This window comes from Tympanuchus pallidicinctus, unplaced genomic scaffold, assembly GCF_026119805.1.
Source record: "Tympanuchus pallidicinctus isolate F22 unplaced genomic scaffold, pur_lepc_1.0 scaffold19, whole genome shotgun sequence".
NCBI classification, from domain to species: domain Eukaryota; kingdom Metazoa; phylum Chordata; class Aves; order Galliformes; family Phasianidae; genus Tympanuchus; species Tympanuchus pallidicinctus.
Window position 1 is genome coordinate 6,022,508 of NW_026294710.1, and position 16,565 is coordinate 6,039,072.

The window sequence follows — 16,565 nt, forward strand, 5'->3', positions numbered from 1 at the left end:
CAACATGTGAATTCTCCATCAAAGTTTATGACACAGTCCTCAGTGAGTATAGGTGATGTATAATGTCTTTTGGGATAAGAAAGAGGTGATCCTCTGGATCTCCTATCAACTCCGACCACTACATAGCATTGCTGACTAAGCTGAAGGCTCAAACTTCCAGAGTCAGGCCAGTGAAAAAGATAACATATTTCTTGCAGCATAACAACACTGGACACCATACCAGTTTGAAGACTGTGAAGCACATGGTCAGTCTTGTCTGGACTGTCCTATACACCTACTATAATATATACTAGACTATACACCTACTGTATAGTCTAGATTTAGTGCCTTGTGAATTCCATCTATTCCAACTGTTGAAAGATGGACAGCATTGGCAACATTTTTCTGTCAATGATGCCATGCCACAGGTCACCTCCCTTGGTGCAGATATTTATGAACACAGCAGGTAGGCTTTTGCTCACTGCTGGCAAAAATGCATAGCTGATGGTAGTGACTATGCTGAAAAATAAAGCAAATTTTCAGCTGCAAAACACCATCAAATAGTGGTATTGTATTCTTTGCAGTTGTTATAGATTCCATAGAAGTAATTAGGAGGCATTACTTTTAGAGCAACCTACATACATTTCAAGCACATTTTCAGTTTACTGATATGCTGCTCTGACTGAGAAATTCTCCTGATACTGTAAGGAAGTAGGAAGCACCTATGAAGTCAGCAATCCATGAAGTAAGTCTCTACACAAGATGTGACACATCAGAGCAGTGACAGTATAACAAGCAAACCCTTCTACTGTAGGAATGGTAAAAGACAATGCTAAAAGATGCACACAGTTTGTCTTTTTTCTTACAGCTTTGCTATTGTATATTTTATTGATTTGTACATACTGTGCCAATTCAAAGATCATCTATGACTATGTTCATACAGGACATTCATCTCAGGGTTAGGAAAAATGAGTGTGGATTATTTTGCTGGGTGTTGTCCTCCTGTGCAACACCATTCATAATATTCATAATATAAGCAGGTGGCTTTTTCTCTACAGAGGAATAATTCCTCCTCTGGTACAAAAATACAGGTATTTTACCTTATATCAATATCTGTGTCAAAAACTAAGTTATATTCCCATTGAGGTTACCATTCTGTGCCAGATCAGAATTCCTTTTTAATCAACACAGGAAATTGGAGTTCTACTAAATAGAAGCATAGTGAAATCTTTAGGATTTGGATTTTATTTTACACAATAATGGTGGTGAGGCACTGGAACAGGTTGCCAAAGAAGTATTTCCCATCACTGGAGACATCCAAGGTCAGGCTGATCAAACTGATCTAATTGGAGATATCACTGTTCATTGCAGGGGAGTTGGACCAGATGACCTTGAAAAGGTCCTTCCCAACTCCAACAATTCTGTGATTCTATGACTGCAGTCATGTTGGAAAAAAAATATCAGCACCAGGTGGTGGATCAGCTGCACTCTAGAAACTTCGCTGAATACGGAACAATCTCATCAAGATAAAAAATCTGAAAAATAGCTTATTAATAGATAATCATTTAAAAGATTTTTTGAGACTGATTTCAAAGGCCTGATAGTAAGTGTTGATAAGGAAAGAAAATCCAGTTCCCAGAACACACATATGTAAGTTGAAAGGAAGCAAAATTCATCATGATTTGGTAGGGGGAATGGAAAATTTCTTTGCTCTGGTTGGTGTGATTGTCAGCAGTAAAATTAATCGCTTAATGTGGGCTTAATGTGCTCAGGAAACTTGCGACTGAATAAATAGCAAAATTCCTTTGTGAAGAAGGTACTACAGTTATAACTTAAGGCCCTGGATGGAAGTTTCTGTATGAGAGCAAGAAAAGCAGCATCTGCAAACCAGATATGTTTTAGAATATGGTATCAATTATTTATTGTAATAGATAGAAAGGTATTATATTATCTATTATTTGTCAGAATGTGTTTACTCACTGGGAAACCTGGAAATTGGTCAAAGAGATAATTTTTGCAGAAATTGATTAGCTGAGCTTATTTTGGTCTTCATTTAGTTTCTGACTTGTTAAGTTCAGTGCTCTTGTCATCTCTGATAAACACTATGTAGTCATGACTTTTGCTGGGTCCTCATTTGGCTTAAGGACTTACACTGACTTCTACAACCAGTATTTCACCTTGCTGTCCACTCAGCTCTGATAACTGGTATTAAGACACCTCTCAGTATCCTTGAGGGACAGAACACCATTGTAAATTAATCTAACCTAGCAGTTCAATCTCCACAAACTTGCTACAAACTAATGAAATTACATGGTCAAGCAAAGACAGACTGCACTTAAGCTTCTTTTATGTTAGCTTCAAACACCAGGTAACAAAAAGTACTTCAAGAAAGGCTTGTTACTTAATGAATGTAAGACGAACATAAAATTGTGGTGTTATATATCTATTAATATTTATGTAACTTCTACCATTAGACGTCAGACAGTGAGGAAAAATAGAAGAGGAAAAGAAGATGTATTTTCCTTTATTCAACCTTCTTTAATGGAAATCTATGCTACAATTTCTGTATTGATATAACTCTTTATGAAAATTTATTTACTTTCCAGTGGGTACTTTGTGCTGATTAGGTGGGAAAGGATTGCACTTTCTGCTATTTATAACATAGATAATGATTTTCTTTGGGGTGAATGGCTCCTTATTTATCTCCAGATGCTTTCATTGACAGGTACAAAGTCAGGACAAAAAAGTCTTCATTGCTTTATCTCCTACAAGGTAAAAATACAGGCCTGCTTCCTGAAAGTGGTTCTACTCGCACATGTATTCTTATATGTACAGGTCATTTTTCACAAGAAAAGTGTTTCTGGATATTTTGCTTTCAAAATTGAAGATTAAATGATCTGTCCATTACTAAGCTACTTTAAATACTAGAGTGATCAATCATAAGAAACACAATGTTTAAAATAGTGTAGCATAATCCTGGATTTATTTAAGTGCTCTGCTACTTAACTGCTGTGCTGTCTGTGGCAGTTTCACTGTCAGGATAATTGCTTTGGGAAAAATTTGAAATCAGATGGGGTGGCCAGCAGGGGCAGGAAGGTGATTGGCCCTCTCTACTCTGCCCTTTTGAGGCATCTGGAGTACTGTGTCCAGGTCTGGAGCCCTCAGTACAAGAAAGACAGGGAGCTGTTGGAGAGGGTCCAGAGGAGAGCCACAAAGATGATCAGGCAGCTGGAGCACCATCCCTACAAAGACAAGCTGAGGGAGCTGGGCTTGTTCAGCCTGGAGAAAAGAAGGCTGTAGGGTGACTTTGTTGCAGTCTTTCAATGGGTAAAGGGAGCCTACGAACAGGAGGGGAATCAACTCTTTGAAAGGGTAAATAACTGCAGGACAAAGGGAAATGGTTTTAGAAGGAGGAGAAAAGATTTAGGTTGGATGTCAGGGGGAAGTTCTTTACAGAGAGAGTGGTGAGGTGCTGGAACAGGCTGCCCAGAGAGGTTGTGGATGCCCTGTCCCTGGAGGTGTTCAAGGCCAGATTGGATGGGGCCCTGGGCAGTCTGGTCTACTGAATGTGGAGGTTGGTGGCCCTGCTTGTGGCAGGGAGTTGGAGATTCTTGATCCTTGAGGTCCCTTTCAACCTGGGCCATGCTGTGATTCTGTGTGATTCAGATAAATCATCACATCTAAGAAGCCCTGATCTGTACGAAACTGCTGGATCTCTGCCCCATGTAGAAATATTTTCTAGCACAGCCATTAGGACAGCTCCTACCCTTCTGTAATATTAATGAAACTAATCAATTACTTCCAATAACTTTATAAAGCCCATTAGGTATGTCATTGCAAACCCTTCTTGTTTCAACCTCTGACATGCACTTATGTTTGCAGGATCTCATATGCAAATAAGTGTCATACTTACAATTGATTTCTGTTCCAGAATTTATTTATCCTATGTTAAAAATGCAGTCGATAGCTTAAATTTTGTGGAAATATCTTCAAGTCTTTGACATGAAGAACTACTGTTTCTTTCCTGTAATTGCAATGTATTATACTGTTTCTCTTAAGTGGTATCATATTCTATAATTATAATGCACTCACCTGCATTTAGATTTCACATACATAAATATTTTCATTGTTACCATAGGATTCTTCACAAATTTGCAGTATCAGTAGCAATGAAACAATATGATAATGTCTCAACGTAATACCTTCATATTAGAAAGGAAGCATAATAGAAAGAAGTGACAGATTTAGCTGTAGAAGTATACTTACCTTCATATGTTCCACTTTCTAAGAGAGCACCACTCTTCTCCAATTCCATAAAATCTTCAACAGTGATGAAAATATAGTCCACACCAGGGACCTCCCCCTCCTTATGTGGCCTTGTGGTGCCTATTAATCAAAATGGAAGACATGCTGTCAAATACATGACCTAAATTTAGAATGATCTGCTTGAAAGTTTTGTAAAATTTACGAAGTAAACTGTATATACAACACGTTATATAGCACATCACCCTCTTGAAGATGTTTTTCAAAACCATATAGTTACACTTGTTGAAGCTGACACAGGATATGAGATGCCTGTGTATGGCTGGGCCAGATGCTCTTTGGACTCTAGTTATTTATTTTTGCTGATGAAAAAGCATGATACTGTTATACCTTTTATTTTACTATAGAAATACTGTCACAGTGAGACCAGGCAAAGTTACTAAGAATTTTTGATGCATTTTCATAGCTTCAGAAAAAGTCTTGTCTGCAAATAATCAATTTAACGACCTTTTAAACATTTATTTAGTACTCAAAACAATAAATCTGTAAGAAAATTTACAAGGGCTATGTTCATATCGCTTTTTTCATGCCTTATGTGGACTTGATAAATGGATAGGCTTGACAGATTGAGTGGCCTAGATCACCTGCCAACTATGCTGTCAAACTGCAAAGATGCTTAAATTTAGTTATTGCTTCTTATTGCCATCTCTAGATGACAGAGTTCCATGAATGCTGAAAGACAGTCTTTCATACATGCTGAGAAATGACTCCGATTTAGGTAGGAGAAGGTGAGATGTTTGCAGAGAACACTCTGAATTTGACCTGATCTCCTAATAGCGCCCTACCACCACTATTTTTTTTTAAATGACCAGACTATTCCCATTTTCACTGAAACGCTCAAAATTCCATTTGAAGGTGGGTGATTTATAGGTCCTACTCAGACTCAGTGTTTTAAGTATGTTAACCACTCAACTTCTATTTATGCTGTTGTATTTATGCTGTAACCTTTCAACGCTGTTGACAGGTTTGGTTTCAATATTGTCGGCACAAGGAAGCTGATAGAAACCAAGTCTTCCTCTTCTGTCCACTAAGTTTCGCATTACAATATTGTGCAAAAGACCCTGCTTCTTCCTTAGTTATTAATCCACTTTACCTTAAGCACTATATTCTGACTCCCGTGTTATGCAGCAGTGACTCAGGAATCCATTCAGATCAGTCTATTTCATCCATTTTTTGATGCCCATTATCCAAACATTGGATTTCAACCTGATGAATCATTCTGTGTGAGATCCTTTGTGAGATTAATATAATTGTCTCCAAGTTGTTCCACATGCATAAGCTGTTAAAGTCAGAGATCTTATCAGTGATAGAAGCAAGAGAACTATTCAGCTGCCTACACACTAGCAGTTGATAGCATTGAGCTATATGCAGGACTTTTTGTGGCAGGTGCCTGGGTTATCTCACATCAAAAGGAAAGTTGCAAAAAAGTGAAGGACTTATGGAAACCCACATCCTTTTGGAACTGCAGCAAAGAGAAAAGGACAGTTGCCTTGGGTACTTCAGTTACTGCTAGTTTCCTATGCTTAAGCAATGGAATTAAGTCCTAAAATGTAGCTGTCAATCTCAAACCAAATTCCACTCTTCTGTAGTTCTATGTGTTCATCACAAGCACCTCTCTCTCTTCATAAGCACCCTGAGGGTCTATGGCAAAGACCTGAGAAACTACAATCAGAAGTCTACATCAAGAATATGTTTTGATAGATAAGACACTCATTCCTTCATTTGTCTATTTTCAATTCTCTTTTCATCTCAAAATTTAAAAGTAAAATCCTTCTTACTTGGCACTTCATTTCTGAGACATTCGTATTTGCAGAAGTGGGTTCACTAGAATAATTACTATTGCATTTCAGGGAGGGCACAACTGAAGCACTGAAAGTGCTGCATACTTATATATGCCGAATGGACTCCATATGGAATATCTGACCCCTGGAGATGCAGCAGCATCCTCAAAGATCTTCAGTCCCTTCTGATAACTCTGCAGAAGCACAGGGATCCCAGCAAGCCCATGAGCTCCTGGGAGCATTACTAACAGCTCAGGCATCAGATGTTTGATCTGCATGCTCTCTCCTGAGGAATGGTTCACTCCCACTGTCTATTGACAGGAGCAGTATCTTTCTCACACAACACCAGGGAAAAGAAAACCAGCAAATAACAGCTATTATATTCTTAGGAGCTGGGAAGAAGCTTGCATATTAGATGAATACCACTAATTTACCATTTCTTCAGTGTTTTTTGGTGGTCAAACTAAGGTTACTGGGAGTTTAACAATCATTGATGAATCAGAAAAAAATACAAGTTACAAAAAATATGGTGGTAATCCCTGTTTTGAGTGGAAAGTTAACCAGATTACCTGCTGAGCTCCTTGTCAGTGATTCTCGGTATTATTAATACACTGCGGTTTATTTTAAATACATGGATATTCTACGGTCTTATCCAGCAAGGATGACTGAAGTCTCATAGCAGGTCCAAAAACAGATGCAGTTATCTGTTTTTTATTTTTCTGCTTTGGTAATCTACTTTTGGACAATTTGCCTAGAATTAACTTTCATATTGCTGTCAACATGTCTGTTATTCCAGAGAAGTGTAATGGACTAGTTTTAGATTCTGAATCTGTCTTCATTTAGAATCTTCTATCCTCCTATGACCAAATTGCATTCTTTCATATATGGCATGTATATGAGAAATACATAAAAAATATTTGCATGTTCCCTGCACTCTGAATTGAGTATTCTGTCTACGCTGCTGCCTGACTTTCAAATGAAATTCATGTTCCAGTTAAAAACTATATACAGACTCTGTATCCTTAACACACTGCTTAACACTTCTCCATTTTAATTTACACACTGATTCCCACATGTAAAATAGCCATGAGATGCCTTGTATTTAGAGCAGCTGATGCAAACATTATCTTGCTCTGTAACACTGTGAAATTTCAAACAGCTCCCATTCTACTTCAAGATCAAATTAAGATTTCTGTTGCAAAACAGAAAGAACCAGAACTGCCCTTTACTGTCACTGGTGTCACTGTACACAGCAGTTTCTTAATTTAGTCTTCCTAAGTTTTCCCACTAAATTCTCTAAGTGACTAAAGAGCTAATGAAAGCTGATGCTTTCCCCGTCCCTCATGGTTGCACTAGAAACCCCAGCATGAAGAATCATTTCTCATGAAGACTGAATGGAAATAGGTAAATTACACAAATTAATATTTTCAAGGAAAAACAAGTGTTCTAGAAAATTTCTTGCCAGTTACCTTTGTTTGCCTTTTATTTATATTCTGTCCTACGATGTCAAGATACTGTCACTCAGTAACATGAAACGTTCCACTCTTTAAGAATCCTTAGGCACCCTGATCCAGGAGCTCTGTATTTTATGGTATGCTACTCCTTTGTGATAGGAACTGCTCCCCTCCTCCAGAAAATGGCAATCAGAGCAAACCATGATCTACTGAAAACACCCTGCACATATTCAGGGTGACTCTTACCTCAGGTGTAGCATTTTCATCCCAGCCAGAACTTTATTGCCCTTGATTAAATCTTACTGAGTCCCATTTTCCTCCTGCATCTGTTCTCATTCCCTCAGCCTGGAGGACCTGAGATCTTTCAAATGGTTAAAGCAATTCCCTGGCTAATGGAGTAATCAATAGTTATCACCTCTTTTACTCCTTCACCCTGGAGGAACAGAGTTGCTGCTATTAATACTTCTGCCTTCTTTACACCTTTCTGTAAGCACCATAAGTTATGCAATGTGCAGCTTAACAGATTTAGAGGCAGGTTCTGGAGAATCCTAAATACCCATCAAAATCTGAACACTGAGGTCTATATATAGAAACCTTGTAGATCACAGGGAATCTTTACTTTTCCTTGCTTTTAAACTGATGTTCTTAATAGATTTTGCCTTTAGCTATACTGATAGACAGACAGGCAGGCATAAAAGCTACGGTGATCCAAGAATTAAAACAAAAGATTAATTTCAAGCCTTTTTTTTAAACAGAAACACATCTTTTATTATACATAATCAAGGCTCAACAGGACATAGTTCCTACTGCTTATGTTTAGCCTTTTATTAATGTAAAATGAACATAGGGACCTAGTTACCACTTTGTTACCATGGTAATGTATGAAAAAATAATCTTTGAATTCTGTTGCAAAAGAACATGATACTTTCAGATCTTGTAGGATCAAAAGCCGTATGGCACATTTGCACTATTTATATTTATGACAAATGCAGTCTATTGTTGCTGTTGAACAGAAGACACACAAGGAGTAACTTGCAAGTGACCCTGACTGGCCCAAACAAACATGATGTCAGACATTGTGGAGCTCCCTTAGGAGCTACAGGAGCTCTGGTCTACACAGTCTGAAATGATACTGACTGGCCGACTTCACGAGGATGAGTACTCATAGCATCTCAGAGCAGAAGCTTTAACAAGCCTCTTGTTTATCTGCAAACCTGAAAAGGCTCATTAATACTGACTTCTCACAACTAGTAATTTCAGTAACTGGTATCCTGCTTATACCTGGTTGTGAGAGAAGCCTGAGTAAGGTCAGCCTGAACAGTCTAGGATAGACCATAGGTGATGAAATAATCAATTAAGAGCAGCTTTAAGCTTATTTTATTCTTTAAACTTTTTACCAGTAGCCACGACTGGATATCATTTATTCAGTCACAATTACAGTTCGTCTTCTAATTCTTAAAACATTTCATGGTAGGCAATAGTTTATGCAACGACAAAGGCATCTGCTCTCACTCAGAAAAATTACTCTGAATTATTAACCAGGATCTAAAGCAAACCACAGCAACTGGAATTATGAAGTACAGAAAGGCAAAAAGCCTGAAGTTTTCCAAGTAGTGGTACATTTAGAATTGTGAATATGAACAAGCATAAAATGTGAGGAAACCTACAAGCAAAAACAGAAAGGGTGAACAATTATTAATATTCTCATAATCTCACCCTCAAATTCTATTTCTCCTAATGAAAATGTACTGGACTATGTTAAGGTATTTCATTACCTTTAACCAGAGGCTATTCTTGACTGCAATCAGCTTGTATCAGCATCGCTTGCATAGCTCATTGATTTGCTCTCCAAAACAGTATTAGGGTCATTCATCGAGTCACTACTTTGTCTGGATTTATTATAACTTCAAGATGGATACTTTGTACTTTGTAGGTATTTAACCTACATGGCTGATATTAAAAAAAAACAAAAACAAAACGAACCAAACCACCTTTGCCTTTGCTGCCTATTCCTTCTGTGCTCCACAAGAAAAATCGTACTTTATTGTATTTCAGTGAAGGATTTCCATGCTAAGTGTTATGCTCTATGATAGTGCTGTGCTTCTGGAGAGGAAAAAGGTGCCATTTACATGAATACCCTCTGGAAGTGTATTTTTCTTTTAACAAAATGTTAGGCATCCAAGGATATAAATTTAGATAGTTAAGAAATCTTTACAATGAATAAAAAAAGGGAGTCTGTTAGTTCAGTAGCAACTGAAATACTGCTTATACAAGCTTTGGGAATAATAAATAACATTTTAATGTGGATTTTTAATGTTGCCTACGAATGCAGATTGGAAAAAATGTGAATTCATATGGTACTTAATCCAAATTTCCCTTGTTAGTTAAAAAAAATTATAGGATTATTAGCTCTGGAAGAACCCAGTGTTGGTAATCTTCACACCAGTTTCCACACCACCTTTTAATGTTTATGACAGAACAAGATGCTCAGATTGATTTCTGCAAATACTTCTGCTCCTTAGCATCGCTGAGTCTTCACAGTCTCTTTCCAACTCTGCTGCTTTCAGAAGTGGGAAAGGGACTCTCAGTATTCCTTTTATTGCTAACTCCATGTACTTAACGTATAGAGAAAACTTGCATGCCAGCAGAGGAATATGACTATTAGTTAAAGCCCCAGAATTACGATGGTAAACAAGAGGCATCCTTTGCTCAATACAGAAGACATATCTTCAAGAAGAATTCATCACTGCACAGTAATGAATCTATATCTTATGGTCATCTACAACATTACAGTGATACACTTGTACTCCCTTACAGTCTCTGTCATGGTCATGAGAGCAGAAATAAAGGTATTGGTCTCTGAAGGGTCCAATATCTACTCACAAATGTTATGCATAATTTTCAGTGGGCTCCTAGATGTATTAATATATTAATATACATTTCTATTGCAAGTTAAGGGCAAACATGGCACACCTCTTTCCTAAGCAGACACCTTCACTGTTATTGAGCTGTACATTTCCTACTGCAGGAGATAAGTATAGAAGGAGGAGTGTCTTTGCCACAAGCATTTACAGCGTGAATGAGAAGTAACAATCTAGCTTCCTGCTCAGTGCACGTCTTCTAGATTCATTTTCCAAACTTATGGAGGAAAATAGGACCTTATTGTTCTTATTTGCTACAAACACAACAAAATATAATAATATCCTCAATATATTAAGCCCTTCGAAGTCATTCTACTGATAAGTTGTTCTGTAATTCTGTTGTACGACAGCTTGTTATTTCCACAGAAAGCAGTATGCCAGGCTGTCATACATTACAATAGCTGGAGGGATTCCTCCCGTAGAAACAGACTGCTAATCTTTAATAAACTTCAGCTGAGCCCTTGTTATGACCTTGTATACGCTCTGTCTTAGAAAATTTCAACAATGTTTAATTAACTCTTTTGTTCATTTGCCAAAGTACTCAGAGATGCTATTACTGTGAGGAACTGAAATGTATGGGAAATTAAACTTATCTTGTAACATTACCAACTGCATTAGGCAAAGAAACACCACATTTGTCTTGATCTACTAAATTCCCAGCTGAAGAGAACAATAAGCATCATTTTCAAGTCAAGTGATTTTAGAGGTACTAACAGGCAGGAAGCTCCAAGTTTTTATGATACCAGTCATAACACAATAAAACAAAACACCATAGGCCCCTTTTGGTATGGGTTGTAAAGAGGAAAATTTTTCATATTTCTGGGTGTTCAATAGCAGCTATTTGTAATGCATTTCTACAAGAGTAATTACAGATACCAGGGACTGAACTCCACATCCCTGAAAATATTTTTGAGGGCTAGTAGTTTTAAAATGCATTAATAAAGAAGATAATTACAGATTTTATCCTGAAGAATATCTTCAGGTTAACCAATCCAAACTCCACTAGCAAAGGGATTAAGAGTGCTACAGCGAAGCAAAGTCAGGTATTTAGCTATTGGTGAATGTGGGACTGCAGCATTATTTTTAATTTTACCTGTACGTGGAAAGAAGTCAGACACTGTTTGGAAGAAAGTTTTTTTTACTTTTATCTTAAGTACTTTTTGATCCAGCCTTTTGGAGAAAGGGGAAAAGCAAAAAAAAAAGAGCAATTAGCCAGACATCATCATAGAACTAATAGTTTCATTACTAGTTGTTCAATTCATGTGCTTTATAAAGGACCTTTTCTGTTTCCTGCCAACATATCACTGTCAGTTTCTAGGCATACTTGGAATTATTATTTGTTTTGATTTTTCCTAAAGTAGTAAAATGTAAAGTTGTGAAAAGCAGTCTTAAGTGACTGTATCCCAGTTTGTAATGGACATATTTAGTATTTTATAGCATAAAACAATCACTAACTTTCTGGATTTAAGACTTACATATACAGAGTAAAAGGTAGGCATGCCATTTATGGAATGAAAGAGATTGCCAGTTTTGGGATTTTAGACTTTGACTTCCATGGCTTAGTTGTTTACACTCACATGTACATTTTGTCCATCTGTAAAGAAATGGGTGTTATGTGGAAGTGCAGAAAAGAACTGCCTGAAGAATCAACTCATGGATTAGGGCATTTTGATTCATATGCATGTGTTTCCATATATTTCTTTAGATGCATAAAAGTCATCAGATACTGAGATCCAGCTTTTGATGTTACATATAAAGATACACTAAATCACAAGCAAAATGCTTTATACTACTGGAAAGCTTAATTAAAACATGCTTTCTTGAGGTCTGTGGTAAAACAGTATTTTTCCTGGGAAAATGTCTTTTTTATAACTTTTTAGGACATGAGATGACATAGTTAAAGAACTACCTGCACAGTAGTCAGTAGATGTGAGTGGGTCTGCTATAGTCAGCTATTACAGGTAAGTCTTTACTCAGGATTAGCAATTAGGTTTTTCCTATGAAAAAAATCTAAGTGATTGGAGTATCCAATGGAAATATTATTGAGATTTGAACTGTTAAACGTCAACAGCAAAACATCTGCTCATACTGCATATTCTATACTCTCAGGACTCGTAGAAATCCTGGAAGATATTGACTATTCCATATCTGGAATAAGGGTCAACATTTCCACTATTAATAACAGAACACATCTGTATACCACTTGATTTTACCAACTTAGTGGGTAAGCTGCTATGGATGACTTTTGTAGGCAACTCATACATGCTGCTACACAGAACTGAAACCTGCTTAAGTCATACACAGATCATAAGTGTACCCTGAAAGATTCTTCCAAGCCAGAAATAACTTCTGAACTGGAAAAATACTGATAACAACTCTAAATGTTTTATTCAAACTTACAAAGGCAGTCATCCTGTACAATGTCTATTTAACAGTATGTTTGAAAAGGGATCTGTGAAGTGTTTAGCTGTTGCTGCTAAATCTCTCAAAATATTTGTAAATGGATTTTATAGATCAGTCTTACTTTGAGAGGCAGTAAAAGAGGGACTGAAAAAGGCTACCATAGAAACCATCCACAGATGTGCCTAAGCCAAACTCAATTCAATTGTTTCATGTTACTAGTACTGAACATCAATATAATGCATCAATAGTACGAAACAATAAAAAGATTATTTACTGATCATGGCAGATAATATACAGAAAGATGTGGGAGGTTTATTCTCAAAATGGAGAACCTACTTAATGTATGTTAATGAAAAAAAATAGTACTTAGATCAGGGCTGTCTTCAATACAAGTCTAAAATTGCCTCTCCTCAGAGTTTCTATAGCTGTGTCCTGCTATACAGTATCTATGCAACATGGAATGGGAGCATAAGCCAATCCACAGCTTACCTCTTCTTCTGAATCAAAAAGCACTTTGGAAAACTACAATAGATGATTCTGGTGGAACAGACTTCTATTACAGTTATCTTTCTTCCAACCCATAGATTGTTTTGACAGTTCTAATCCTTAGCTTTCACACCCAGAGTTGATATATGCAGCCTAATCTGTGCACCGTTCACTAGACAGCTGGCCCAGACCTTGGTCTGATGACAAAATTCCCTTCATGTGTAATAGCAGGTAGTGTTGCACTCACTTTGAATGAACAGAGTTCAAAGAAATGAATGATTGACTGTACAATACTGCATGCAACAGCACTGGCAGCTTCACAGCTGAAATCCCTGGTGGCCAACTCCTATCCAGACACCAGAGAAAAAGCTGAACTGAGACACAAGCAATGGTATTCCCTTAGCAGGGATCCCATCGGGGCTAGGCATCATGTTTTATTGAAGGACGCTACAACATGCTGAAGGAATGCTTTAAGCAAAAGGAGGATTTGTGCTGTGAGGCTGCTTCTCATGGCAGTGCTGCCCTGTCCATGTAAAGCACATTTCTCAAGTGGTTATGGACTATCGAATAATGTGCCTCTTCTGCATGTTGGCATAGCAAGCACATTTTCTTGCCTCCTAAAATAACAGAAACAAAGCATCTTGTTCCCTTGTTCCTCTCGTAGTGTCTCACTTCAAACAAAGGAAGTAGGATATTCACACTAACCTTGTGGACTCCTTAGTAAAAAAAATTACTTCTCACGCACTGTTCCTTGAAGGCAATAAAGTTTGGACTGAACTATGCACATACGCAGTAAGTTTCAGGGAAACACTATGATATACATTCTCAAAAATCTAGTTTTGAACAGTGGCATAGAAAATGTGTTCTCCTCCTCTCAGTTAAACAGATGTGTCATGGAAGACTTTGTTACGTTATTCAGAATAGAAGTGCATTATTTTGAAACACAGGAAAAACCACATGGTTCCTCATATAAAGAAACAAAAAACTATTTGAAACAGACCTCTTCCTATTTGCTTTTAGGAAGCAAACTTTCTCAACTCACATTACTAAGAAGTGTAATTTTTCAGTAACAAGTTGAATACATTACACAGGAGTTAATTGGTACCATATTCACAAATATTCAAGTGCCTGTTGCAGATTTAGACATCATGACTACAAAGAATAAAAGACTACAGCCCTGGTGAATACCATCTGATGAAGACTTCATGCTCCATCAAGTGGACAATTTCCTTGTTTCAGTGAAACATAACTTTCCACATCACAGTTATGTGTGAAAAGAGAAGGACTTCAGACAATTGAAAGAATTTGACCTTATCATTCTTCTTACATTCAGTAATGCTAAAAGAAAAATTGTTGGTGTTTTTCTAGTTTGCTAACTAAAATTGCTGCCTTTCTTGTACAATAAGGCTTCATTTTCTGATATGAAGAGTTGTAACAGTCAGTCTTAGAACATTCAGTTGAGGTGACTTAATTCAATTTATTTGAGCTCCAAACAGACCTCAAGAATTGGCATCTGTTGCTACTGATGATAACAGAGCAAACTGAAAGTACATTGAAACATATCTAAATATGCTACTTTTATTTTTGTAAATGTAATCACTATTTAAGAATTTGTAGCCCTAATAATTCATATCAGAAAACTGAAAACCCTGAATAGGGTAGGTCAATGATTCTAGCTCTCTAGCTAAGAGAATATGAACATTCCTTATATGATTATTTGTATTTTGTTATTCCTTTCAAGCATCTTATAATTTCTTCTACTTCAGAGTTTTGTTCACGAGCTCTGTAAGACTACATACAGTATTGTTACTGCTTTCTCACACTAATCATCTCTTGAAAGAAAAAACACATTTTCATGAGACAATTTGAGACTATTGATTCAAATGATGCTAGAATAAACACTGATTTTCTTGCTTAAAAATACCTAAAAGCAGCAAACACACCTAATTTTCAATGATAATATCTTAAAAGTGCACAGAGTTTACATGTGAGAGTGAAAATTCACATTCAGAAGCACAGATATGCGGAGAATTCGGGAGAAGGGCTTATTCTTACAACCTTGTCAACTGTTCCCACAGCTTTTTACTTTAAGCTTTTCTGTTTCTTACATTATATATGCTTTCATGAAATTACTGACAGCAATATTAGGAAAACTTTCCTTTTTCATGTACTCTTCAGATTCTCCATCTATTCTCCTAGCTACACTGGATAAGATACCTTACTTTTTTTTGTTCAATTAAGAAGGGAAAAAAAGAAATAAGTTCAGTTTTAACACATTCCTTATGCTACTATTTACCAACACAGTACTATTTTGCTGCTCTGCCCTAATTTAAAGCTTGAAAGGAACAGCTAATATAGGCTGATGGTTTCACAAATTTGCTAATGCAATTCAGTGGAGGTTTGTGCTATGGGGCCAAGCAGCCCATAATATTCAGTGAAAGGTGACTTCAAGCCAGACTGACACTTCTAGCTTGTCCATCATCTTCTGATGACATTTAGGACTGGTAGCCTCCTGACTTACATGCCTCTTGTATGTGCTTAAAGTTAGCTAAGATGAATCTAAGCTAAAGTGGTTTTGCACCAGGCAAAGTCTAAGGTGCTTTTACTAGATAAATCCAGCCAAGGCCCTGTAGGTCCTCAGTGTTTTCTCCCAGCAGATAATCAATAAGCCTGTTAAGAGACTTCTCCAAGTATCCAAACATCACTTTTCTGGAAAGCACTTACCTAAAATATAGCTGGAGCTACTAGCAGGGGACAGTTTGTACTTCTGAGTAATTTAGCTGTGGATGAGTTGGGTTCAAATACATCATTGCTGTAACTAGTTCACTGGCTAAGGGATGACAACTTCAATCAATTGTGCTTGTTACAAATGATCTTTGGAGTTGGAGGAGGTGAGCAACCATCCTTACTCTCATCTAAAAAACATACTGCTGACAAAACAGACAACAAGTAGACTGTTCGCTAATTATTATTTTTTTTTTGGTCTACAAACAGAATGTGAATCTGAATCAGAGCACATTGAGACAAATTGCCAACAACAAGTAACAAGAACATGAATAGCCTCTAAACTCTGAAAGAAAATTCTAACAGAGATACGAATTTATGTAATAAACTGAAATGCCCTTAGCAGGGAAATCTTTTTGAGTTAACCCATATGAAGTGTTGTATACTGAATGTTTGCCCATGGGTAAAATGTACCATTTTTTGATATCCATTGA

General features: G+C 37.0%; 1 protein-coding gene across 7 annotated transcripts in view; it reads right to left on the bottom strand.

The window, feature by feature from the left end:
- Window positions 1–16,565, bottom strand: part of MAGI2 (membrane associated guanylate kinase, WW and PDZ domain containing 2) — a 699,053-nt gene that overhangs the window by 286,023 nt on the left and 396,465 nt on the right. For all 7 annotated transcript variants that reach the window (XM_052680840.1, XM_052680841.1, XM_052680839.1 and 4 more), the window contains one exon: window positions 4,246–4,365. In XM_052680840.1, coding sequence (XP_052536800.1) covers window positions 4,246–4,365 — 120 coding nt within the window. The remainder of the gene's footprint in view (window positions 1–4,245; window positions 4,366–16,565) is intronic.